Source organism: Passer montanus, unplaced genomic scaffold (assembly GCF_014805655.1).
Source record: "Passer montanus isolate IOZ18808 unplaced genomic scaffold, ASM1480565v1 scaffold14, whole genome shotgun sequence".
NCBI classification, from domain to species: Eukaryota; Metazoa; Chordata; class Aves; order Passeriformes; family Passeridae; genus Passer; species Passer montanus.
In genome coordinates, this window is record NW_024360941.1 from 11942865 (window position 1) to 11970794 (window position 27930).

The 27930-nt window shown below is 41.8% G+C and overlaps 1 protein-coding gene across 2 annotated transcripts; it reads left to right on the forward strand.

Moving 5' to 3' along the window:
- The first annotated feature begins 22347 nt into the window (after positions 1 to 22347).
- Positions 22348 to 25873, forward strand: LOC120497990 (CDKN2A interacting protein). 2 transcript variants are annotated; one of them, XM_039700213.1, is made up of 3 exons: positions 22348 to 22623; positions 22719 to 22849; positions 23570 to 25873. In XM_039700213.1, the coding sequence occupies exons 1-3, from the start codon at positions 22403 to 22405 to the stop codon at positions 25084 to 25086; spliced, it is 1869 nt and encodes a 622-aa protein (XP_039556147.1). In that variant the 5' UTR covers positions 22348 to 22402; the 3' UTR covers positions 25087 to 25873. The 2 variants fall into 2 exon arrangements, with proteins under 2 accessions (XP_039556147.1, XP_039556148.1); XM_039700214.1 differs by having other exon boundaries at positions 22488 to 22623; positions 22719 to 22818.
- Positions 25874 to 27930: the final 2057 nt, after the last annotated feature.

Sequence of the window (27930 nt, forward strand, 5' to 3'; positions counted from 1 at the left end):
ATGACCCCAAGCTGAGTGGTGCTGTTGACACACCTGAGGGATGGGATGTCATCCAGAGGGACCTGGACAAGCTCCAGAAGCTGGGCCATGGGAATGTCATAAGGTTTACAAGACTAAGTGCAAGGTGCTGCACTTGGGTTGGGGCAGTCCCTGATATCAAAACAGGCTGGGGGACGACAGGATCAAGAGCAGCCCTGCCAGGAAGGACTTAGAGATGTTGGTGGATAAGAAGCTGGATATGAGCTGGCAATGTACTCTCATAGCCCAGAAAGCCAAACGTGTCTTAGGCTGCATCAAAAGCAACATGGCCAGCAGAGCAAGGGAGGTGATTCTGACCCTCTCCTCTCTCTGGTGAGATCCCAAGACTCCATCTGGAATGCCGCATCCAGCCCTGGGGTCCCCAGTATAGGAAGGACATAAACCTGTTGGAGTGAGTCCAGAAGACAGACTCCAAGATGATCTGAGGAATGGAGCACATCTCCTATAAGGCAAGGCTGAGAGAATTGAGATTGCTCAGCCTGGAGAAAAGAAGACTCTGGGAACACTTACTTGCAGCCTTCCAATACCTGAAGGGGGCCTAGAGGAAAGCCAGAGACCTTTTATATGGACATGTAATGACAGGACAAGGGGGAATGGATTTAAACTGAGAGAGAGAGTAGGTTTAGATTAGATATTAGGAAAAAAATCTTCGGTGAGACACTGGAACAGGTTGCCCTGAGCAATTGCAAATACCCCATTCCTGGAAGTGTTCAAGGTCACATTGGATGAGGTTTGGAGCAACCTGGCAGGGGGGTTGGAACTAAATTATATTTAAGATCCCTTGCAACCCAAACCATTCTAGGATTCTATGGTAAATTGGTCCATATATTCAGAACTTGTTATGGGCAGGTTGCTAGACAAGTAGCATGAAACCAGGTAAAACAGTAATGTTGCACAAAATTGATGCAGCCCATTCTGCATACATTAAAACTGCCTGACTGACAGACCCTAGAAAGTAATTACCATGGTGAAATCATTAACTAGTACTGTGTTAACTCTGGGGAGCTCTGCAAACAAAGATTCTCTTTTAGTTTGTCAGAGACACAAGAGAATAGTATCTTTCTGTTCAGGATTTATGGGCTGAAATACTAAAAGAGTTTGTTATCCAAGTCAGACAAGCCTACAACAGTAAAGCCTTCACTTAAAAGCTCTGTTGATAACACTAGTCACTTGTTACAGATATATTCACAATCCCAAGAAACTTTCTTTAACACAGTTCAGGTTGTACTTTGTTACTTTAGGAGATACCAGATGATTATAAGCCACTAAAAAGCGTATTTAATTTTGTCTCTCTCATAGCAAATAGCACCATTTTTAGTTTAATAAAATTAAATACACAATGCCTATTCTTGTAGTATTGGCTCAATCAAAATATACTTTTGAAGAAAATGAAATGTTTTGACTGCTGTCAAATGAACAGATCTTACAAAAAAGTAATTTCTGTACTGGCTTGTTTCCTACACTCATCAACCAAATATTCAGGGCTCCAGCTCTCTACACATTAATGGCTAAAAAGACAATAATGTGTAGCCTTGGAGACTTTTTCAGATAAAGAAGGAGAGAGCCTTCCTCATCTGTAGTCAGAGATGTTGTCTGTGTGATTTACTCATAGAGTGTTTATGTCATTTGAATTACTTAAGTCAAAGACCTTTTCACCACATACCTGGTAGAATCAACACTTAGTACCCAGATGAATAATAGGGTTTGCAGCTTGGGAATCAAGTCTTCCTGAATACTAGAGTCAGCTATCTATAGGTGATTACTGGGTGTATACTCCACCTGTTAAAAGCATAAATACTCTGAAACTTCATGGCCCGTCACCTTAATTAGCCAGACTAGTAAACAAGTAAAGAGACATTTTATTATCAGTGCTATTTGTTCCTGAGTGCTAGGGAAAAAAAATGGTTTCCCCTTTCATTGCCTGCATGGAGAAATTACTAAGACATCTGCTGAGAATTGTGTTGAGAATTGTACTGACATCACTGAGATTAAACTTTGTATAACTTAGTATCAGTGAATGGCATCAGGGACTCATCAAGACCACAGAGGAACTGAAGCTCTCTCCTCTCATCTGGCATATGTGTTCACACTACTGAGGGCTCACTCTTACTGGGAGCTTTGAGAGTAGTTTTCACCCTTTCACTATTCAGTCCACAGATTCTCTTGTGATTAGTCCAACAGCATGAAAATGATAACTGGATATTTTTAAAGGTATATTTATCCACTGTGCACTGGATGGAGTCATGCCCTGCACTGGGCTTAGCAGTTCATGAGCTTTATTGCATGGCCGCATCACTGATTAATTCAATTAGGAACCTGATAATACTTATTTTATAAAATACAGAAGACATGACTACCTTAGAGTTTTGAGTTGTACATAGAAAAGGACAAATCCTTGACAAACCGGTTTGGTTCCTGTGCCCATTGTTTGGTATTCTGAATACTTCAAAATGCTAGACATTATGCAAAGACTGGGCATTTTTAAACTAGAGGCATTACAAGGCAATAAAGTAAAAACACAGAAAGGAGCCAGGAATATTGCAGGGAGCTGTGACATGGCAAACAACCATATAGAAAAACACTTTTTAAATTTTTGCTTCCCATACATCTCTTTAATGTAGGCTGCCACACAGAATAAAACAAATGCCCTACATAAACTAGTGTATTATGTCAATAGAGTCATCTTTATCAAATGTACTTGTAATCTTGCCAAAGAATGATATGAAAGCTATTTGACAAGACTCATTTTTCCTGAATAAAACAGACACTTTGTGGTCATGAATGAAAATGTGATCTTCTAGCTGCTAAATATTGAAAGCATGTAGATCTCATTTCTCTAGCTTTTTGTCCACCTCTCAGTGATATTTTAAGTCTCTAAGAATCTTAAATTGCATACCCTGACTATTATTCTAATTTCTGCTCCTGTCTTAAGCCTTTTAAGCCTTAAGTTTTTTAAAAGTATAACTTATAATAGAATATTCTTTACTCTATATTATTCACTTTACCTATACAGGAGATGAAAAAACAACAGAATTTCCAAAAGAAAAGGAGCAGAAATGGGGGGGAATGCCATTTTATATTAGCTCTCCATAAAACAGAATTTTGCAGAAGCACTCATAGTTCCACGCTAAAAGAAATGTGGCCAGATGTTTGTCCAGTCAGCACTGTGGGTGAATTTGGCTATGATCCTGGTAAGGGACCTGTAAAACACATCACCATGCCCGCATCGCTCCATGCTGAGCATGGTTCTCACTGAATGAATCAAACAGAGTGACTACAGCCCCTCAGGGTGCATTCTGGTAATTCTACTAAGCCAGTAACAGTCATCTGTCAGAAAAGGCACAGTTCCAGTCCCCCTCTTTCTCTCTTAGTCCCTGCGGCAAATTTATGCCTGGAATCCACAGACTTAAGCAACTTTGGTATGGCAAATTAAACAGCCTATGTTGGAACTACTTCCTGGAAGTATTCTACAGACTTAGAAACAAGACAAATAATTTGGTTTGCTGTATTTTTATTGTTAATACTAATCTTAAAATTACACCTAAACCCATCCTCACTGTAGCTTGCACTGTACAGACAAAAAAACAACAAACTGTTTTGCCTTATAGAGAGAAGATGAGCTGGAAGAGGTTATAACTGGTTCATATGAAAAAAGCAAAAGAGTTATGTAGCTATGCTCAGACTCTGACAAAGCTCGAGGCAGAGACTTGATGCTTGAAAAAGAAGAGAAAGAAGGGTTTAGGGCTATTACACAGATTTTGTGCTATGCATAATCAGCAGCATGGGTGAAAGCATGAAAGTGAATGTACAAGACTGCCTTAAAATACTGGTATCGTTTGTATAATGGCAGTGAGGGATACTTCTTGGTGATGTAGATTAGACATGGCTTGAAAAGTAAAGAGAAGTCATTTGTATTTCATGCAGTGAAGAAAGAGAGCCAATGGCATTGTGCAAAAAAAGAGGGGTGACAGGACTGGAACAATGAGCTGAGAAAATGACTTTTGCAATTGGACAGAAAGACAATGAAAGTGTTGTTAAGTGCATATATGTTATGCATATAGCTCCTGGCAGCTGGTTTTCTTGGGGGGTAGAGAAACCATGGGAGCTGAGAAGAGAAGGTAAGCCAAGCATACCTGAAAAAGATAAAAAGCAGTAACAGGACAGACATCAACTGTTGAAAACAAAGCACAGCCCACAGATTAACAACTTGAACAGCTGTTTTGGATGAGAACAGAGACAGCACAAGTGCATCTACCATTAAGTGATCTGTAATTAAAGGTTAGAAATACAGGTAAGAAATTTATCCAAATCTGAGACTGTAGTCTGGAAAGCAGCAGTAATGAAGACTATCTCAAAAACAGTATCAGTCCTGAAACACTTAAGCACAACTAAATTCAAGGTAACCCAGACAGTTCTTGGTGTTTGCTTTCTTAAAACAGAGGTGAATCTCAATTGAGTTTAAAGGAATTACAATATATTTTCTGTCTTTCTCCCACTGTCTCTACAGTTTTCCCACTGGGATTTAAAAACTGTGAGCAAGCAGAGATGAAGGGCAAGTCTTAAGAAAAGGCCTGTCTTCTGCCAGAACTCTTGAGCACTGATTTGGGGAAACAAAAAAGATGTGGATTTGGATTAGCAGGCTACCCATTGATTCTCCCAGCATACTGAATCCTCCTGGATTGCAAGGGCCTGGATATAGTATAAAGAGTAAAGGAATTCCTGCTTTGTCCAAGAAAAGAACTTTTATTTTCTCATTCTGTCCAGGTGGTGTTCTGCCATGGAAAAGGGATTTGCTGTAAGCCTTTAAGTGTTGTACACTGACCAAATTTTCTATTAAAAAGTTCCATGTGGACAAATCAGACTACAGCACACATTTAGGAAGACTCAGGAGACTTACAGGAGTACTTTCATGCAGTGATAGTAACAAATACTGTGACAGCTAGCAAAATTCAGCTGTGAGCTGCTAATTATTGTGTGCTCCAAACGTCTTTCACAGACTAAAACCCTCTGCAGTTGGAGCTCTGCAGTCTCCAAAAGGCTTATCTGGAGTTTATCCTCTGGAGGCTGTGGGGAGAAAGGGAATGATCCTTCCCTGACTAATTATGTAGCTTTATCTGCCTTCTCAGATAGAAGATGGAATGTCACTTTTGTGAGCTTTTATATTTTGGGGTTTTTTTCCTTTTTCATATTTAAAAAAAAATTATTTTGCACTTTTTTTTTAAAAAAAAGCCTTTTGACATATAGGGCTCTAAGAAATGATCCACCATTCTTTTCCCAGGAGGAGGAAAAGTTGCCTGTGGGATAATGAATGCCTCTTTCTGTGCTTGCATACAGCCTGGTGGTGTGAGCACAAGCTATATTCATCCTGTGAAGAAATTATACCACTCCAAAGCTGCTTTATAGTGAGGAGAGATGCCATCTTTCTAGCATAGCCTGTAAGGAATGAAGGACAGGATTACCCTGTGATACTAAGTCACAGCACCAGTAAGAGGAAATAGTCCTGTAAATCTTTAATATTCTACATACTATACCTTGTTAGGGTTTTCCTCCTTTCCTTTTCTAGGACTAGAATCAATTTGTGTTTCATTCTGATCCTCAAGTTGTGAACTTCTAAATACACAGCCATCAGGTCTTGCAATCAGACAGCTCTTCATGGCACGCCGTCTGGGTTGTCTGGCAGGCTTTCACATGACACTGTCTTCTCAGCATAGTAATGTTCATCTGGTTTTGGTGGAACACAGTTACTTGTAGTATCTTTGTTTTCTACCTGCTAAATTCATTTACTGACCAACATTTCTCACCTAAATAATAGCATAGCTCTACATTTGGCCTTCGCTTCCTGCCAACAGATTCTCTTTCACTGAGTTATGGAATTGTTACATTGTTTTAATTCTCTCTATACTGTTTTCAAATATAATGTTTTTCTTTAGGAAAGGGGATTTGCTTCCACCATCTTGTCTAGGTTAAATTTCACAATTTTTAAGCCACAGTTCCGCATTTAAATATGAGGACAAGAAAAAAAAAAGGTACCCTTCTACAAACTCATCAAGAGTTTTTATCTTAGACATGTTTTATTGTTTTACCTATTCAGCAAATAGAAAACCAAAAGCTTGGGTATCAGCAGTCAAGTCTGTAGCTTATAAATGGAATTAATAACATCATAGCCATAAGTTTAATATTTTCCTTGTGTTGTTGCCAGCTCCCTGATCTCTGTGCACTCACTGTAGAAACAAACCTCTTGTGCTGGTCCAGAATAAGAATGTATTTGGGTTTTGCCCCAGTGTTAGGTTTTGAGTTCCTGTCTGCAATAATTAATTATAAACCACTGCTCCCAGGCTTTCCTCTCTATTATTGTTTTCTGAAGAGCAGCTCCTGATTTTGTATATAGGATGATTATTATTTCTTCCCAGGTGTATTACCTTACATTTATCTATATTAAATCTCATTTCTCTTTCCTCTGTCCATCTCTCAAAAGTTTTCCCTAACTTTATTCTCCAGTGAGGAGAGATCCTTTTTCAGAGCTGCTTTGTTTATGTGATGCATTGCTAGAAGTGCATAATAGGTAAAATAATTGTGTATCACTTCTAGACTTTTCATTTCCTCTTTCTGCATTCCAGTTCTCCTCCCTCTGATGTAGTCATTGACTTCAATTCAATCAAGAATAAGCATGTAAAGAGCTGGCTCATTGTTTTGATAATGGCAGTTGTCCAGTTATTGAAATTTCTTAATCCTTTGTTTGGATTAAATTTCTTGTTCTCTTCTGAAACAAGCATGGGGAATGAGAGAAGAGATTAAACTACATTACACTGCATCCCAAGCCTACAAAAAGTAGTTCATAAAAGTGATTTGTAAATAATCTCAGTGTCTGCTGGTTTTCTGCACCTGAAGGAGGTTGTGTAATTTCATGCCAGCACTTTCATCTTGGCATGTTTGGATTCATTTTTGTCTCTGCTGTATCCAAGTTTGACTTTTAGCTGACAGATACTTGGTTCTGGGCTAGCTTTTGGCACAGCAGCCCCAGTACTGTATATCACCATTGATTTGTACCCTGATGTCTCTCAAGTCTTCTATAATTCTCTCTACATATCAGCAAAATTAAGATGAACTAGCTGAGAGCAACCCTTTGGGTTTTAGATAGCCTTTGACAAAATCTTGCCCAGGAAGTAGATTTGCCTGGTCCCAGCCAGCAGTCTAACTGAATCTGAGCAAGGCCTTCATACAGATGAGAAAGTGAATCTTTTCTACCAGTGTCACTTGAAATGTTCTTGAAATGCTCTATAGATGACAAGAGTTGCTGCAGTAGTTTCTCAGGGGTTTGGGAGTTCATGCTCCCTTCCTGGCTTTGGCACTAATGATCACGCAGTCCCGCAGGGAGCCGGCTCAGCAATGGAGCTAATTAATTACTGCAGACAGGAGCTCAAAATCCAACATTGTTGAAAAATCAACTGCCTGTGCTGTTTTGTCTGCAGCTGGTCTCTAATGGCTGCATTTGGGGAAAATCTTTAACACAACTAAGAGCAAAAATTATCCCTTTCTTTCTCTCTCACTCTGCTGTTAAAGTAATACAGTAGTGAAGGATGGAATAGTACCAAAGGCAACAAATTAGAAAGTGGCTAACTAATGTCAAATTAAGAAAAATGAGTTCTTAACAGTATTAACACTAGGATACTCTTAGCAAAGGTACAGCTAAAAATGTAAGACTGGAAGAGACCATCTCAGTCACTGAGTCACACCCTGCAAACACAAGCTGTCATTCAATAATCACTGAGTCCAGAATGATCCACAGAATATTGACCCTGCATGTTTACATACAAGACAGATCTCTTTCATCATTTTACAATAATCTTAAGAACTACTGTGAACACAAAAAGTCACATCAATAATATGCTTCAGGAAACAAAAAAATGAAATCATGGACATTTTCCACGTCTGAGGACATAAATTCCCAATCCAGCCTTTCTCCCTTCCCCTTCCCACCACATGTTCCAGCACAGTAGCATCAGGTCAGGTCACAAGTTTAAAACTCACTGTATAAAGGAGTGATTCATTTTCAGATACATCAACTCCCTGAAATCAGTGGAGAACAAGCAGGATTCTTTGGGGTTTAGTTCAAGCTTAGTTCTTGGCTGCAAAGCTCTCTGGACCAGCCCCCTGCTCAGCTGCAAAAATACCAGGACAGACTACGATAGCTCTGACTTTGATAAGGATAAACTGCTATGGAACTGTACTTCAGAGACGAAATTTCTCATTGCAGCAAAGCCAACTAAATGGTTAGCTGCCACTGAAAAGAGCAGCTCCATACAAGTCTGTCCCAACTGGCACTGCTATTCAATAAATTATTCAGCAATTACTTAGTTTTTATGGTGAGGTTTGTTTTGTTCTAGTTCAGCTTGCCATGGCCACCAGAAAAATGGAAATGCATGGCCAAGGAGGAGGAGGAGAACCAGATCATCTCACTTTTTTTTGTACTGGCAAACTGGAAGCATTGTGGTTACATTAGAAAGCTGTGCTGCATAAGCAGTTCCTCTTGAATGCTCCTAACTGCTCTTTTACCATTTGTGCACCAGCATCCACAGTCATATAGCCTACATTAGACAGGATCATGCCTAACTAAACTCAAGAAATTTGGAGAAGTAAAAGAACAGGTTTTTTTCTTCCTGGCAGTGATGTTCCCTGAGTTCATGTTAGAGCTGAATAAGATTTGCCTGTCTGACAGCACAATAAGAAAAAGGTGTGGTAGATAAGTAATTGGAAGAGCTAAGGGGAAAATTTTCAGATTTACCAAGGAGGTCCATTCCTAAGTGAATGTTGGCAACAGCCTTCATCAAGCACAGAGCAGGACTAGATGATTTGCACATATCCTTCCCAAACATTTCTGTGATTTTATATAATTCTCTACCACAGGAATTAAAGTCATACACCTGTACTTAGAGCATTTTTGTACATGTGCAAAATGAGATAAACAAATAAGTAAGTGTATTTCAAACTCACACAAGCTATTAATGACAATGTTTTTCTTACCAGTTTTGTATGTGTCCAGACATAAGCCAGCCAGTTCTATTAAATCTCAGCTTTTCTTGGGTAAAACTCCTAACTGGGTGCTATTTCCACTCCCCTGCTGCCCAGAAAAACAGTCACTCAGAGCTTTCACAGAAGTCAGTGCTTCTTCACCCTTATTCTTCTCTTATTTCTTCTACTCTGAGCACAGCAATAGAATAGTTCTCTTCCTAATGTAGGACCTCTCCTACAGGAAGAACAAAATAAACTGACAATATATATATCCTTTCCCTCTTTATTTAGCAAAGGGGAATTGCAATTTCTATGTATTGTGGGATTTATGGATCATCTAAGTAGCAAAAAGGAACGTTGTATGCAGAAGATCTGATGGACATTGTCCTTTAATCCAGAGTATGCATTAGTAAGTGAGAGCACACATTGTGAATGCAGTTCCAGGCACCTTATTTACCAATCTATTGACACATGCAATGTATCAGCAAATGTCAGCTGTAATACATAATAACAGATTTTCCTCTGTATGAAAAAAGGGAGTAACTATTAGGATGTGACCTTGCTCTACACACAGCGTCAGAAAAAGCAGTGCCCTTGATTCAAGAAGGATACATAAGCATTAGAAAAAAAAAATTCAGAGGGCAGAAAAAATGATCCAGAGGTTGAAAAATAACACCTAAGGTATAAGGTTTGAGACATCTGTTAAATCTGTCAGAGAAGAGTGGTGACTGGACCACTGCACCCAGATATACACACACAGAAAAGGTACTTGATTGTAGGGTGAGCTTTTCAGTCTTGCTGACAGAAACATAAAAAGACATAAAGAATGGAAACTGGAGTCAGACAAATTCAGGATTGAAATTGTGCGATTTCTTAGCAGTGGGGGTAACTAGACATTGGAACAACTTACCTGAGGAGATGGTAAGTCACCATTGCTTAGAGTCTTTCAGGCAAAATGAGGTATTTTCCCAGGGGACATATTCCAGTCCAGCCTCTAGGAAATCTCCTGAAGGAGATTAGGCAAAATGATCACTTGTTTACAGCCTACCAGACAGGAAGCTTTTTCATACAACTCTATAAATGTACCCCAACAAAGTGCCTGCTATGCTGTTTGAGCTGGGGAACTGAGGCTGGGCCTACAGTATCAAATTTATTATGTCCCTTCAGGAAGAAATAGTGCCCTTGTATCCCAGGCACAAATTTGATTTAAATATTTATCATCTGGTAGCAGCAGATGGATTTTAAAAATAAATAAATATTTTTTTTAAAGAACAGAAATCAAACATATACTGCTTATAAATATTTACATAGTTTTCATGGATAATGTTGGCTTTTGTGTTTCTCTCTTTAAAAGCATTTTGCCAAGTGCCATGACTTTAAAAGTCAGAGATATCTAGCTGTGCATGCATATATTTTTCTGGCAGGCACAGTAAAAAAAAAAAAACAAACCTAATTGAAGATAACATCAAAAAGAATTTTAAAAAATTTAAAATACCCAACTTTTGATAACTTACTCTGTGTGTGTCTTTTTCTAAGCAATATCATTTTTTAAAAATCTATGTTCCTGTTATGAAATGGTCACTATCACAGCCATACCTTGAACAAGAAAACATTGGTTGATGACATTATAAAGTTTACAATGATTGCTCAAATCTTCAGGGAACTGCATTCCTCTCTGTGACATAAAACAATTTTAGAAGTGCCAGGAGATACCAATATCAAAAAGCTATGAATTCTCATCGTTTCCATAATTTCACAGGTGTCATATCTTAATCCATTGTGTCCAAGTATATTATGCAACACAGATGCATGATGACTTGCCACAAGTCAATTATCACAGATTATAGCACTGTTTGGGTTGGAAGGGACCTTGAAGATCAGCCAGTTCCAGCCCACATGCCATGCAGAGAGACACTTTTCACTAGATCAGATTTCTCAGAGCCTCACCCAACCTGATCTTGAACACTTCCAGGGATGGGGCATCCACAACTGCTCAAAGCAGCCTGTTCCAGTGCCTCACCACCCTCACAGTAAGGAACTTTTTCCGAATATCCAATCTAAACCTAACCCCTCTCAGTTCAAAGCCATTCTCCCTTGTCCTATCACTACATGCCCTTGTGAAAAGTTCTCTCTCCAGCTCTCTTGCAGCCCCCCTCTGTGTTCAAAGGCCACAATCAGGTCTCCCCAGAGCTTCTCTTCTCTAGGCTGAACAACCCCAACTCCCTCAGTTTTTCCTCACAAGAGAGGTGCTCCAGCCTCCTGATCATCCTGCTCTCCTCTGGACGCACTCCAACAGGTCCATGTCCTTCATATGTAGGGGACCTGAGAGCTGGATGCAGCATTCCAAGTGGTGTCTCCTGAGAGCAGAGTAGATGGGCAGAATCCCCTCTCTCACTCTGCTGGCCATGCTGCACTGTAGAAGGCCAACAAATTTGTCAGATTTGCCCTTAGTGAAGTCATGCTGGCTGTCACCAATCACTTCCTTATTTTCCATGTGCCATAAAATAGTTTCCAGCTGGATTTGCTCTCTGATATTGCAAGACACCACAGGGAGACTGACTGGCCTCTAGTCCCCTCCATCTTCCTTTTCTCCATTTTTTAAAATGAGGACTACGCTCCCTTTTTTCCATTCAGAGGAAATTTCACCAAACTGTCATGGCTTCTCAAATACAATGGATAGTGGCTTAGCCACTTCCTCTGCCACTTCCCTCAGAACCTGTGGATGTATCTCATCAGGTCCCATGAATTAGGGCACCTTCAGGTTCTCAAACCCTGATCTTCTAGAGCAGAATCCAATCTTTCTTCTCTGGGTCCCTGCCTTTGCCCTCTGTAACTTGGGCACTGTGGCTGGAGCACCTCTCAGTGAAGACTGAGGCAAGAATGTTGCTGCGTACCTCAGCTTTCTCCATATGCTGGATAACCACATCCCATTTCCTTACAGACAGGGCCCACATTTTCACTAGTCTTTCCTAGTTATTACTGATAGCTCACGACATTCTAATCAAACCTCTGTCTCATCTATCTGTCAAATGGAAATGAAAAAACAGAGAGAAGTTGCCAGAACGACTACTTGAGATCCTTTAAAAAATAAAAAAAAGGAGAAAGCTCTTGTAATACCCTTTATCCCACAGGTCATCCTGAACACTGCCTCTTGGACAATGCTTCTTCAGCTTACCTTGTTCTTACAAATAAGCACTAACCTTCCTACAAACATCAACTTGAATATCCAAATTTTGAAAGAATGTTATGTTTATAGATATATTAAACAGTTATTTAAAGGCAATTCTGCAGTCAGTGCTTTGGGGATATATTTGCCATCGAGTTACAAAGACACAGAATTTATGTTGTAGTCATGATTGTATCTCCAATCTGAAACATTGCTTTGTCTCACTGAAGGGGGAAGGCAGGTCTCCTGATAAATGTACTGGAGGAGAATGTGCTTTGCTCTTTGTCATACTGCTGTCTGCCTCCATGACCTTGCAGCAGATATTCACAATTTCTATAAACTTCTGGTGACTGAAAAAATTACCGTCTTCTTTCCTGCTCCTCTCAGTACTTACAGCCTTAATTAGGAAGTAAAACAGAATGGTTTTAAGAAGCAGGTATGTTGGATGCCCATTATTCCACAGCAACAACTCACAGCCTTAAAAACACATTCAAAAGTGTATCTTCTGTTTTTACCAAGAGGGAAGTAAATCCTGGAGCAAAGCCACATCTGACACCTGTATGTGGCAAATGCATCTGTTACTGAAGCTAAACCCTACAGGGGTAATGAACAAGAGGCCATGAGCAAACAATTTCTCTTTTTGGATGTACACATATGGGCTCATGCAGCAGTTTGTGCAGAACCCTCCAGCCAGGTCGGAGCCGGACTCACAGGCACTGTGTATTTGCATGACCACAATGTTTTATCTGACCTAATTAGCACCATGTCCAACCTAATTAGCACCACCTACCACAGGTTAAGTACTTTGGGTGCAGCAGCACTCATACACAAGTCTACAGCTGCTGTCTCCTATTTCACAAGTAACTCAACAAATATATGCTAAGTCCTGTGCTCTGTTGCATGGTGCAGAGGTGCCCCCTGTCATGTTTGTGTTGCTTGATTTTTTAAATAGCAAACACAGATAATTTTATTTTATTGCTTCCAAGGCAATATGCTGCTTTGCTCACTGCTGTTTTTCTATACCGCTTCTATTTAACTGAATGGGAAAAAGAATGCTTAGCACACCAAGATACTAGGATGAAATATGTTTAGGATATGCTTCTACATGTGTCTAAAAAGAACCCAAACAGTAAAAACAGCTAGGTGAAAAGAAATCCCTAAATCTCTATGCTCAGCTGCCCATGTAAGTGCTGACTCTCTGCTATCATATCTCTGGGGCACTAATTTACAATTCTGTAAGATGTTACTGTAAACTGCTTAGTAGCAATGCTATGTCCATTTGCACAAGCATGAATGATGATCCAAGGTGTGAAAGCTACAGAAAATAATCCTCTGATATTTATATATGACCTTAGGGAAGTACATTCCTCCAGGGCATAGGAATTTTTTCTCAAAAAAAAAAAAAAAAAAAAAAAAAAAAGAAGACAAAATATTCTATTTAATCCCTTTTAGCTTATCAAATAAACTGATAGGCTGTGCCTGTTTCAAGTTAACACATGGACACATTAAGCACAGTAATGAAGTCCAAAATTCCTACAAGCAACTAAACTGGGCATTATCTGCTGGCAGTTTATAGTATGTGTCATGGTAAGAGAAAATCTTGAGAGATTGGAAAGATGCAGCAATTGCTCCAGGGAGTGTATTCCATATGTTGAGGGTGACCAAAAGGACATCATTAACACAGCTACAAGAAAAGCAGATGGAGTAGATATGGAGACAGAGAGAAGAGGGCAGACAAGGACAGGAAAAGACAAAGTTGTGAAGGGCTGTGGTGCAATCGAGGCCCAAGCTGAGCTGACAGAGCACCCAGGTGCTGCTGAGTGGGTGGGCTCCATGGGCTCTTGAAACAATAGCCAGGAAAGCCCCCAGAAGGAGTGAGTGCTTTTGTGCTGGGTTAGCTCCCACAGCTGCCTCACTTGGGTGAGACAAACACCTATGCTGGCACAAGGGAATGGACAGAAACCAACCCGTGCTGGGGGCTGAGGAAGGAGGTGCAGCACCAGCCTGCCGGCAGCAGGCAGATATTAGGGTGGCTTATCATCAGAATCAGGTCACAGCCTAACAGCCGGCAGCAGCCCTGCACAAACCAGCACAAGCCACGGCTGCTCTGCAGCCCTGCATCTCTCACTGCTTGTCCCTGCTGCAGACCCAACTGCCTCGCAGCCTTGTCTGGAGAAATAAGCTGGTTGTAAGAGGCTCCTCTCCCCCCTTCCCCATACTACTTTTCAGTCAAATCGGGTTCCTAATCTGGTTTATCACACAGCTGAGCAAAACAACTGTGCCAGAAAACCAGCGGGCATATCAAAGAGACAGGCACGGATGGCTGGGAGTAAAAACTGTCTTAGGCCAGCACAGCTGCCAAAAAAATTGTCCAACTGCATTCTCAGAGGGCTACAGGATTTGCAGAGACAGGGAAATCTATGGAGATACACTAAAGAGGTAAGTACAAAAAGGAACCACAAAAATAGGCCAGGGAGATAAGTGCAAGAATAGTGTTTCAAAGGACCTTTTTGACAGGTCGGGTCAGGCCTGGGAAAAAAAAAAGAAAAAAAAAAAGCTGTCATAAGCAGGATGAGAGATAACAAAAGCCTAAAAAGGCATATCTGTGATGTGAACAAAGGTAAGAAGATAAGAAGATACTTTAGAGAAGAAAAGGAAATAAAATTCATATACATCAAGATAAACAGGTCAAAAAAGAGTGAAGTCAAAGATGACTCCTACAGGTCTGATTGACAGAGTGTAATTGTGTACCTTCCAGACAGAATTGCAAACTCCTTATCCAGGAAAAAACAGTGGTCCTTGTGTAGGGACTGCAGATGGAGTTTCAGCTCAGGAGGGTCTCTGAAACAATATACTACATTTCCTCAACAGGTGGAAGCTTTTAATCCTGAATGCCTTGGTAAGCAGTTTTTTTCAAATGAGCTTGAAAACTAAAATGCTTGCACTCGCTATAAGAATAGAAGTGGACAGTATCAACAGCATTGCCACAGAGCACAGGGTCAAAATTTTTCAGATGCTTTGTAAGCCTTTACTTTAGAATCCAGAATGGGCCAAAGCCACTTCTCTCAGCCTTTACCTTTGCTGGGGAAGAAGGGATATTCAGATACAGAAACCTTGACTCTGCCTCCACTGTAATTTTGCTACTGTCAAAATGTAGAACTGCAGCTAGGAGTGTTTAAGAGCTGATTTTGATGACAAATTATTACATCAGGATGGAAAATGGGTTCACATTTGTCTGTTTCAGTAATGGAATGAAAAAGTAAGCCACTCTCAATTTTTGGAATTATACCCAGCTTCTAGAGATATTTCCAGGCAATCTTGTCTCCTTTAGTGCCATCCAGTGGAATTAATGTGAAATATCACTCATGCACAAGGAGGATATACAAAAATACAACAACACAGAGCACATAAAACAGCTCTACATTTTCAGGAGGTGCTGTTCATACCAGGTAAATTGCAGGTTGTCAGGGATATTGGTATAACAGTAATGAAAAACAGAACCATGATTTCCAATAGCTATAATTCAAATTAGATCTGACACTGCTGCCTGTATTTTCAGGAAAGCTCCTTATATAATTTCTAAAATAGTTATTTGTGTCTGCAAAATATGTAGGACATACAAAAGTGATACTGGTACAGCATGGTATAATGATTTAACAGCATCTGTTTGTGTAATGCTCCAATCTGCAACTCAAGCCAGCAAAATATTATTTGTAATTTTGTTTCTCCTCTGAGCTATGAATAACTTGACTGAAGGAGCAGGGATATCTGGATTTACAGGCACTCACATTATCAATAACACAGTATTTTTAACATATATTCACACACATCTATATTGTATTACATATGTGTGTGCATGCAGACATGCATACCTGCTGTATACATATATATGCACACACACAAATAAAATGTAGGTATGTTGCAGCCTCACAATAGATTCTCTTTTATATAAAACCTCCTTGCCCTTTTAGTACTTTCCTGAATCCTCTTGAATTACAATGAACTCATGCCAATATTTGCATTAACATTCCAAAGGCCATTTTCTTGCTTTTTCCAAGTCCAGGTTACAGCTGCCTGCCAAAGGCCTAAGGCTTCCTACCTAAAAACTCTTTAAAGGTGGCTTTCAAGATGGGTTTCTGCAACAAAATGGAGTTCTACCTCTTTTGTTCCTTTATAGGACACAGAAAAGACAAGAAACTAACTTTTGCTAAATTAAAAAGTCAGAATATTTTCTTGGTTTTACTTACCCTAGCACATAACTATTGGAAATGGAAGAAAAAAAAGTCATTGAAATGCTAATGTCTCTGTGCTTGTGAGTTTTAACTTTCCTTTCTCTAAGTTTCTGTTCAAATCCCAGTGGTTCCTCTGTCAATGCTCCCCTTCCCATCACAGCTTGTCCCTTTTCTCAGAGTCAAGATTTGATTCTGTTTGATTTTGTCTGCTCTAACAATGTGCTCTCATTCTTCTGGTTTCCTCACTGGCCTCCATGTCTATTCTCTCATACAGATTCCTTATATATATGTACCTGTTCCATTGCCTTGAACTCATTCTCCTACATTTCTCCTTGAGGACTTATTTCCTTCCTCACCTAATCCTAGTGTCCTATCCCTATTGCTCTCATGTTAAGGTTTTCCACTTCCAACAGTTTGAGTCTTGCCTCCACACTTACTGTTTCCTTTCCTTCAGTCAAGTCCTTGTTCACTCTCCATTCCAATAAGACACACTCAAAAACCCATGAAAAAGAGAAAACAGCAGCTTTTGGGGAGCCCAGGGGATAATTTTCATAGACTCTCTCAGTCCACAGACCCACTCCAGCCCATAGTGGCAAACAGAGGTCTTTTTTGGCCCACAGCAGGGGAACACTTGCCTGCAATAGTAGTAAGGATGGCAGGGACACATGCTAATTCAGGAACATGAAGAATTAATTTTTTCAAGGTTCATAGATTATGCTCCATATAGTCAGAAGATCAGACACCCCAATTCAGTTTTTTTCTGACAAATTCCAAGTTTGCTCTAGAGTATAAAGGCATTTAAGAACCTCAAACATAAGCCCTCCACAATAATTTACCCTAGAAAAAGCCCTTTTTTCTTAGATCATATTTGGTAGTAATAAAGTCATCCTAAACTTCCATCCTCAATAGGGAAAATGTCATGTCAAGCAGTGGACTTTTAGCAAGTGGCATGTTACCTAAGGCATAGTTTAGCAAGAAAAATTTAGCAATTGATAGGCTACCTTGAGGTGTAGTTAAAGTTAACAAACTTATTTAAAGAACAACAACTGACAACCCTATTGTAGGCAGTTATAAATGTAAAGTATAATGTATTACTAAATGCAAAATAGTATTTAAGTTAGTAATAAGAGCATGTATGTATAAAGAAAAATTATTATGAATTTACCTTCATTTTCACCCTTAGTTTTTATACTCTGTAATTACTCAATACATATTCCTCAGCTGAGCAATCTCAGGAGAGTGGATGATTTTGTAATCCAGAGTTGCTCATGGTAGTGTAAGAACAGTTGCATGACTGTAGTGAAACAAAAAACCAGATCTACTCTAGTTTCCATTGACAAGCCTAGATAGTAATTCATGCTCTTCTAGCAAATAATTTCTTTTATTCCAAGGATTAATTTACTGAACAGAAATTACTGGGTACTTTGGCACGTACAGACACATCTCTGTGGAAGTGCTGTCCCTTGCCTGAGTAGCAGAACTCCAAAGATCTGCTCTAGCAGAACACATAACATGATATCAGGAAATGGCAAAACTCTTCCACAACTGTTCTTCAAACTGCATTTCTAATGAGCTCAAGCCAGAGCTCTCCAGTAGTTTACTTATTACTTATAGCAGGGACCAACCAAAGATGGTGTTCAGGGGATTTACTGTGCCAGGCCACTAAGATTGCACTGTTACTGCCTTTCTGTGGCAATAACTCCAAGCTCTCTTTGCACTGCATGCTGTTAAGGGCACAATTCTCATATTAAGTTGAGTAGGGAATGTCACTATATATTAAACTTAACTGCACAGAACATAATTGAACTCAATGGGAGATACTGCCCTCTATGTTTCAGTGGGACTTGACTTTGAAGAAACAATAATTCACTGGTTTATAAAGACACAAATAAACTTATTATACAAGAAGTGCAGGTGCAATACTGTGATTTATAGACACTGGTATGATTCACCTTGAGATTTTTGTTGTATCTTGCCAAAAGCAGCTATTATCAAACCCCAAATGACTCTTAACAACACTGCTATCGACGTGGCATTTAGAAGTTCCTTCTCTAGTGGGAACAAAACCATCTCTTTTCTTCCAATGTTGAAAATTAAATGCACAGCATTAACACCATCAGTGAGGTGTTTAACTTCAAAATTGCCTTTCCTGGTGAGAATGAAAATAGTACCTCTTTTGTTTTTCAAAATTAACAGCGGTGTTTTTCTCTCTTTTCTAACATACATACTTATCAACCTGAGACACAGTATATCTCTTAGTGCTCACAGAGTACTAAGAGTATATAGTACTGGTATTCTTGTCTGTGCACATCATCCCATACTCTAGGAGGAGGATTTATCCTGTTTCCAGTGTGATTCAAACACACATTAATAAAGTAGAAAGAATATGACTGGAAAAAAGCAGGTAGGGAAGACAAAAGGCTCATTTTTAAGTCATCTTTGTACCAGCAACAATACATTGATGCAGCAGTAACACCAGAGAAAATTAACCCAAAATTAAAGCATAAGGCTCCAGAAAGGTATCAGACCAGAGAAGTTCACTACAACCAAAGACTGTTGTGAGCCATTCTACATGTGCGCAAAACTGTTCCTGATTTTTCTCCAGATGTCACCAGTATTTTGTTTTCACATTTACAGCCAGCAGGCAAAGAGGTGAAATGGTGCTCTGTTAATTTGTCCTCTGGGCAAAGGAGTAAAAAAAAAAAAAATCTGGGCAAGAGTAAATTCTTTTAATCAGTCTTTTAGCCACTCTAGGACTGGATAATGTGCTGAGTCTCCAACACTTCCCAGAACAATTCTATTGTAGGAGTCCAGCACTCACAGGTGAGTCCATACATGCACATGGGGTGAGTGGAAGCACTCACAAAGCCCTGAGGTGTGGAGTCCTGTCTCTGTGGTTTGGCTGTCATTAACCCAGCAACACCCTAATATGACTCCTGGAGATCCCTCTGAGTGTATAAAATGTTCCCATCACCATCCTGTGGAATCTAACCCTCCCCAGCTCCCACTCTTAACTAGTATATGAGCAGCTCAACATGGACTAGTCCTTAGTTCACTTGGCAACTCAAATGCTTGTGGAGGAGGACAGGACATTCTTGTCTGCACTGCTTGCTCCTCTTCTTCTGCAAGAGTACAGACAATTCTGCTGCAGCTGCTCAGGCTTGGTTGAATTACTGCTGTCTCTGAGGAACAGATCTCAACCAGTTTCATTAGAAAGCAAACTGGTTCACTGAAGAGCATAAACAGGCTGGCAGAATGGATGATCTTGGCTGAGGTGCAAACTTAGACCTATGTTTGTCAAGGATTCCATTCACCCTTCCCTTCTAAGGTCTGTATGGACCATGAAGTCAAGAACTGTGGTATCACAGACTCAGAGGTCTAGGAGACAGGCCCACCTCACCTCTAAGCAGAAACCCTAATGTGACAGATCATGCCCTTCCTGTATTTGAGCCTGTATTTCAAGATAACCACATGTGGGACTGATACAACTAATGCCTGGAAACCAATGTGATGACCACAGTTTCTAACCTTTCTGACACTGTTTTGTAACACACCCATTCCTCCAAGACACCCACAGCAGAGAGGGTATAAACTTTCTGCCCTTTTCTTCAGCCCCATCCCATTCATTACTGTTCCCTTGCTCCCTGTTACTGAATTATTCTTGCCAATGCACAAGATAACATTGTGAGGCCTAACCAGGAAAGCAAAGAAAAAACATTTCCATTCTAACAATGGATAAAGAGCAAAAGTGAATTGGACTTCTTTTTTCTAAGTTCATTTCCTTAATCCCTTAGTTTTTGCTCCATAGAGGTACTCTTAGTTAAACCACTACACAATCATTTCCACAAAATAAGACATCTAAGTCATTAAGGAGAAATAGTCCTTCCTTCAATGCAATCTCTCCTGTAGTCCAGTTCATGATGACATGTAGGTGTTAAAAACTGAAAACTTAAGCAAACCCAGACTTTTAATCTAGGAGAAAAAATCAATACAGCTCTCCAGGGACAATCTTTGGAATTCAAAATTCTTTCCTCTTTTGCACTAATTCAGCAAGCCCTATCTTGGCAGATGGAAGCTTGCAATATTTTCACAGTGTGCTTATTACTTTTTCACAGAGAATTGTTCAAATGGTCTTGAATCAAATTCTGGAGTAATGTTTTGCAAACTAAAGACAACCTACAGAGCTGCAAGAGTAATTAGCTGAACCCTTTGTAGCCAGCAGTCCTCATTTAATGCTTTCTCAAAAATGCTACAACAACCCATGTCCTTGTCACTACCTTTTTGTCACATGCCAGTGTTGTAAAACCTGGAATATGTCCAGATTATTTTAAGTCAGGATAAGTCTTTTGTGCAAGCCATCAGGAAAGGACACCTAAGCAGGCGAACAGGCAACAGCTAGCATCCCTTAGTACATCCATGTACACATTGCTAACTTGGCAAGTACTCAAGGTCCACATATCCTATACCTAAACTATCCTCATATAATATTAAAATTCATGCCTATAGGTCAAAATACCCCTGTCCAGGTGAAGACCCCTTCCCAGAGCACTGGATAAAAGTTAGCTGGGGTTACATAACTTGTATGGAAATTATTAACCAACCATAACAGAGGGGCTATCCTTGGAAAGTAACTAACTCCAAACTTCTGTGTAGCAATAATGGCACAGAAAGTCCAGAGGCGCATACTTGATTTGTGGAATACCACTGAGCACCCAGGCTTGTGCAACTCTGAAATAATAATTGTTTCTCCTGAGTATGCAATTATTGTCCTGTTGCACACCAGGTAACAAATCCGATTGTATGGACAACACTGAGGAGGAAAGGGGGAAAGGACCTGAAGGTCCTTTTGCTTTCACCTGTGGAAGATGATCTGAGGGTGCTGGTGGAACATGAATCAGCAACACAGGAGCCAACAGTTTGCTCAGGTGGCCAAGAAGACCAGTGGCATTCTGGCCTGGATCAGAAATAGTTTAGCCAGCAGGAACAGGGAAAGGATTGCCCTTTTGTACTCAGCACTGGTGAAGCCACACCTCAGCTGCTGTGTCCAGTTATGGCCACTCAGTGCAGGAAGGACATTGAGGTGGTGGAGCAAGGCCAGAGAAGTGAAATGAAGCTGGTGAAAGGTCTGGAGCACAAGTGTTATCAGGAGTGGCTGAGAGAGGAGGGGTTGTTTAGAAGAACAGAAGCTCAGGGGAGACCTTATGGCTCCAACAACTACCTATGTCTCCTACAATTACCTGAAAGGAGGCTGTAGCCAGGTGGGGATCGGCCTCTTCTCCCAGGCAACCAGTGTCAGGATTAAAGGACGCAGTCTTAAACTGCGCCAGGGGAGGTTTAGGTTGAACATGAGGACTTTCTTCACAGAAAATGTTGCGAAGCATTGGAACAGGCTATTCAGGGAGGTCTGGAGTCACCGTCCCTGGGGGTGTTTAAAGGAAGACTGGGACTTTCTTCACAGAAAAGGTTGCGAAGCATTGGAACAGGCTGTTCAGGGAGGTCTGGAGTCACCGTCCCTGGGGGTGTTTAAAGGAAGACTGAACGTGGCACTTAGTGCCGTGGTCTAAGTGACAAAGCGGTGTTCGGTCAGGGGTTGAAGCCCGTGATTTCAGAGAACTTTTCCAGCCTAAGTGATTCCGTGATTCTGAGGTAAAACACCAACTAATCCCCCACGAACTCCGACCTCAGCAAGCCTGGAAAAAATCAACCCGTAAAGCAGAACTTTTGTTCACGTTTCCCCATCACAATGCAGGGCTGACAGCCGAGCCCAGAGCGCCTCTTTTCCGCCGGCACCCGGGGGTGTGCGGGTGGGCCGGGCCATGGCCGGTTCCGGTTCACGGCCCAACCCGCCCGCTGCTCTCCCTTTCCCTTCCGTTCCCTTGCCGCCCGGCCCACGCGGATGTGAGCTCACGGCGCGCCGGGCGGAAGCAGCGGGGCGGGTGTTTCCGCGGCGGCGGCGATGGCGGGGAAGGCGGCGGGCGAGCCCCTGGGGCGGACGGCGGAGGAGGCGGCCTGGGCGGACACGCTGCGCGGGGCCTGCGAGCCGGAGCACCACTGGCGGTACCGCCGGGAGTTCCTGCTGCGCAACGTCGGGGAGCTGCCGGCGGCGGGCAGCGCCCAGCTGCAGCGCCTGGTGTCCCTCTCCATGGTGTGGGCCAACCACGTCTTCCTGGGATGCCGGTGAGTTCCGCGGGACGCGCCGGGGCACGGCGGGACGGCGCGGCGCGGCCGTGTGACGAGGCGCCTTCCCTCGTTTGCTCTTGTCGCCCCTCCAGGTACCCGCCGCAGGTCATGGAGAGGGCGCTGGAAATGGCCGAAGGCATCCAAGTGACCGACGCGCCTGTCCGCACCACGAGAGACGAACTGGTTGCCAAGGTGAAGAAAAGAGGCATATCAAGTAGCAATGGTTAGCAGATCATAGCTGTGACAATACATAGGAGTCTAGAAAATGCTTGTTTCTGAATGTTCTCGGTTTGCCTCGGGCTTAGAAAGTAGTCAAAATAATTTACTTTTTAAACTCCCGCTAATAGTCTCCTCTCTCTGTGCTATTCTTTTTCTAATATAACGTCTCTAAAATGCACATAATGTGTACATAGTCATTTGGCAATGTGGAGCTGTTGTTTTGAATTTCTGCAGCTGGTGCACTTTAATCTGATAACTTGTGTGTTGTAATATGGGCTGCTGTGCTCCAGTTTAAATATGTTCTTGTTACCTTGCCATTGTTGCTGTATAAGAAACTGAATTTCTTAAAGTAATTATCAGACTAATGTTTTAAAAATATTTTGTGATATTAGTAGACAAAATACACTTCTTTTATTTTTAGATCAGATAACCCATTTAATGTATATTGGCCAGTTTTGGTTTGGACTTCAAGAATAGAAATACATACTTGGGTCCAAACCAACATGTGAAATCTCGCATGGGTATTGTCTGGATTTTATCAAAAAAACCTCAAAATTCTGAAATAGTAGGTTAATACTTGAAATGACAGTTCAAGGTGTATTGCTAATATATACCCTTTAAATTCACAGAGAATATTGCTAGAAGGTTTTAGATTATTTTTCTCTACATGGTTATTTGATAGTGCAGAAATCAAAGAGGATCACATATTTTACCTGTTTTGCAGAAGGGGTAGAGGAGCCCTGCAAGAGACAAGCTGTGGAGAAAAGCAGAGACTCTAAGGATGTTGGAAAGGATGTGAAAACAACCAAGGCAGAAGGAGTGAAGGAAACAGAGAGCACCTTGCCCAAAAAGCAGGAAAAAGGTACTATCAAAGATCCAGAAACTTCCCAGTCAACTTGCAGTTCAGATCAAGAAATGGTCACAGTTTCAGACATGGAAACAGAAGGAAAACCTGCTAATGCTGAAAGTACTGCTGAGCAAAAGCCACCTTCATCTGAAAAAGAGCCAGGAAAGAAGCCTTGCTCAAGCCCACCTAAGGAAAGCAAGTGTGAAAATGTGCCATCACCTGAAAAGAAAACTACAGCAAGTGTAGCGCCACTGGCTGCCGAGAGCACCCCTCAGGCAGCAGCAGTGGAGGCGGCGCTGCCACCAGCTGCCAAGAGCACCCCACAGGCAGCAGCGGTGGCAGCAGCAGTGCCATCAACCTCCAAGAGCACCCCACAGGCAGCAGCGGTGGCAGCAGCAGTGCCAGTGACCACCAAGAGCACCCCACAGGCAGCAGCAGTGCCACCAACCACCAAGAGCACCCCACAGGCAGCCGTGGCAGCACCAGCAGTGCCACCAGCCACCAAGAGCACCCCCCAAACAAGTGCTGCGTTGCTGTCTTCCAAAACCCAGGTGGGTGCCCCAGCATCGGTGTCCAAGAACGGTGCTCAGGTGAGCAGCTCGCTGCTCCTGGCCCCCAAGAGCGGTGCTCAGGTGGGTGCCTCGCTGCTGCTGGCTTCCAAAGGCCCGGCTAAGGTGGGCTCCCCGCTGCTGGCCTCCAAGAGCAGCGCGGAGGTGGCCGCCTCGCTGCTGGCCGCTCGGAGCGGCGTGCAGCCGGGCTCCTCCCTGCTCGCTTCCAAGAGCAGCGCTCAGGTGGCGGCTTCGCTGCTGGCCGCTCGGAGCGGAGCTCAGCAGGGGCCCTCCCGGGGTGGAGCTCAGCCAGGTGGTTCCGTGCTGGCCTCCAAGAGTGGCTCGCAGGCAGCTGAAAGCCCTGCGAAGGCTTTGTGCAAACCGCTGACCAGCGAAGACGCAAAGGAAAGACAGCCTTTCTTCAACAGACTCTACAAAGCTGTAGCCTGGAAGCTGGTTGCTGTTGGAGGCTTCAGTCCTAATGTAAATCATGCAGAACTTCTAAATTCGTCTATTCAGTCTGTAAAAGCTACGTTAGATGTTGCTTTTGTTCCCCTGAAGGAACTTGCAGACTTGCCTCAAAATAAAAGCTCTCTAGAAAATATCGTTTGTGAACTGAGGTGCAAGTCTGTCTACTTGGGTACTGGCTGTGGTAAAAGTATGGAAAATGCCAAAGCAGTGGCTTCAAGAGAAGCTCTGAAATTATTCCTCAAGAAGAAAGTTATTGTGAAGATATGTAAAAGAAAATACAAAGGTAGTGAAATTGAAGATTTGGTGCTTCTGGATGAAGAGTCAAAACCTTCAAATTTGCCTCCAGCTTTAAGAAATCCTCGTGAGATCTTGTAGGGGAGAATCACTGTACTGTGTATAGTATTTCAACACAAGGACTGAAGGTTAATTTTGTACTTTGAAAATGTAGGCTTCCAGATATTTTGTATTTCTTTCTCAGTTTTGCAAGACAATGATAGTTCTTTCACTTGGTAGCAATTGTATAAAACTTGTTAGAGATGACAAGTGCGCATTTAAAGGTATTGCCTTAATATACAGCACACTAGTGTGCTGTTGTATTTGCAAAATAGTCTACCTAACTCTTCTATTTTTAATTAAATATTAAGGTACAATTTGCTGTTTAAAACCTGACGTTTTTGTAATTCTTACAGTTTGATGGTAGTGTGCTCAATTGTCTACCATATCTTTTCTAGGCTCGTAGAAGTGTGTACATAGGGACCATAATACTTGAATAATTGAAAATTGTTTAAAAATTTCAATCAAATTTGAAATATATGTTTCAGGCTTGTTGCTCATAATGTTCACTGTTGCTCATACTAGGAGAGAAAGTAGTTGGTTGACTATTTTCATGGGATGTTTTCATAACACTTGCAATATAAGTGACGCCCTGATCCCATTTAACATTATGCTATCAGGTTAGAGCCCTTTTAATATCACATTGGCAAATTAGCAATTAGCAGTCAAACCTCTGCTATTTCGGCCACCAAAACTGTAAGCAGATTTAATTTATATGGTGAAGTATCATTTACAGTTTTGTTTGGTACTTTTTTTTTCCAAATGAACATGGATTTCTATACTAAGTATATTTTGACTGCTACTAAAACAATAAAACCTCTGTGATAAGCATCTGTAGTATTTTGGTTTTGGCTACTAAATATTCCAGCCATTTCAATAACATTGCAACACCTTCAGTAAAGCTTTACATTGAGTAACTTCAAGGTGTAATCCCACGAGAATTAGTTGGTTTCTTTAGATGTGTAACTGAAATACTGTTAAACTAATAGAGGGGACCTGTAGAATATGAATTTCAACTTTTGTAACACCAAGGTAAGCAAAATGAAATTGTTGCTGTCTGCTGGAGGCTGCAGGTATGTTGTAAAGCATTCATTCTAATCAAGCCCTTCCTTTGCTACATTTTTACTCCCTGTACAGAATAGTTTGAGGCAAAGTGAGAGATTACCTTTTATTTTCAATGTTGCTGAAATACCTGCACAAACTGCATGTTTTGGTATATTGAATAATGACATGTAATTGTAAAAACATAATGTCTTCAGTGCTATTTTGAATTAATCTTGTCCTATTACAGTAGTTAGCATCATTTAGTGGTGTCCTTACTCTTGACTGACAGATCCATTGATCAAGCACTAAAGGAATGAATTCTGGGATCTCAGTAGTACATACGTCCACTTTCAGTTCTTTTGTGAGTTTTGGCACTAAACCACGGTGGTGTTCACGCTGTGCCCTGTGTGCTTTTGAACAGCAGTGGCTGTCCAGTCCGTAGCACCAGAAGCCTGCAAGGCGCTCGCACTTCCCGATGGCTGGTTGAGAACTGCCTCCTGACCCCTGTGCTTCTGTGCCCTCGGTCGCCCTTCGCCCTAGTTAGATTTCGCTAAAGGAATGAATAGGAGTTTCTGGGATCTCAGTAGTACATACGTCCACTTTCAGTTCTTTTGTGAGTTTTGGCACTAAACCACGGTGGTGTTCACGCTGTGCCCTGTGTGCTTTTGAACAGCAGTGGCTGTCCAGTCCATAGCACCAGAAGCCTGCAAGGCGCTCGCACTTCCCGATGGCTGGTTGAGAACTGCCTCCTGACCCCTGTGCTTCTGTGCCCTCGGTCGCCCTTCGCCCTAGTTAGATTTCTCAGGAGTTCCCCCCGGCATTCCTGGAGCACCACCTGGCGTTCGGAATGCAGTGTGCTAAATTGTGTCTTAGTGCAAGAATTGGTGTCTGCTTCTAGCGCAGGGCAAGCTTCGTGCTGTGCTGAGGAGCTGTGGTATTCATGATGGGAAGTGTGGGATCTGTTTTCAAGTCCTTACCCTGTTCAGGTAGACACAGGTAAGGACTGTGCTTGTGAGCCAGGAGTTGCATCCTGTGCCCTCTACAGATCTCTGGTTCAGAATTGCAGCACGTGCTGTAATGTGAAAACCTGTGTTTCTCGTCTGTAAAGCAAAGCTCTCAGTATTCACTGACCTCAAGGGGCTGTTAGGGCAACTGTGTTAAAAGGCTGAGGTGCTAGATGTCTTTTTTAAACGACCTGACTTAGAATTACTTTTTTAAAAAAATTTGAATGTTATTCCTCTTTGATGTTTGGTTGTGAATCATTAAAGAACAAGTCTGTAGCTACTCTTAACAGAAACTGAAAGCTGAAGCGTGTTATTTTTATTTCACATTCTGCATGGAAAGCAGCTAAACACACGGATTCACATACAGGTGAATAAGCACTTTTAGAGTATTCAAATGAGAATTTACTAACATTTCATTAGCCCTAGAGGAACAAAGAAATTTAAAGAACTGGCTGTGGCAAGAAGTGTTTGTGCAGTCCTGTCAGTTCTAAACTCCTGTGTCTCTCCTCCAGGTACTGTCCTGGTCTCTGGGCACTGGGATGCTGGTTTTTTACTGTCAGACCCCCTGACGGGCCAGGGACAACACCTGCACTTACAGTGTCGGTGTGCAGAGTTGTCCCAGGGGGACAGGCAAACCGACCAACCGAAAGGAAAACGGACCCCGTTTTTCCTACGGAAGTACGGGAAATCGCAGCCATCGGAAAGTGACTCCCGTTTCCTCTGGGCGCTGCTAGCACAGTCCAAGCCCGTAGGGCCGGGTCCTTGCGGACACCGCCCGCTGGTGCAGCTGGCCGCTGGGGCTGCGGCCGTGCGGGCCGCGCCGCCGCCGCTCCCGTGC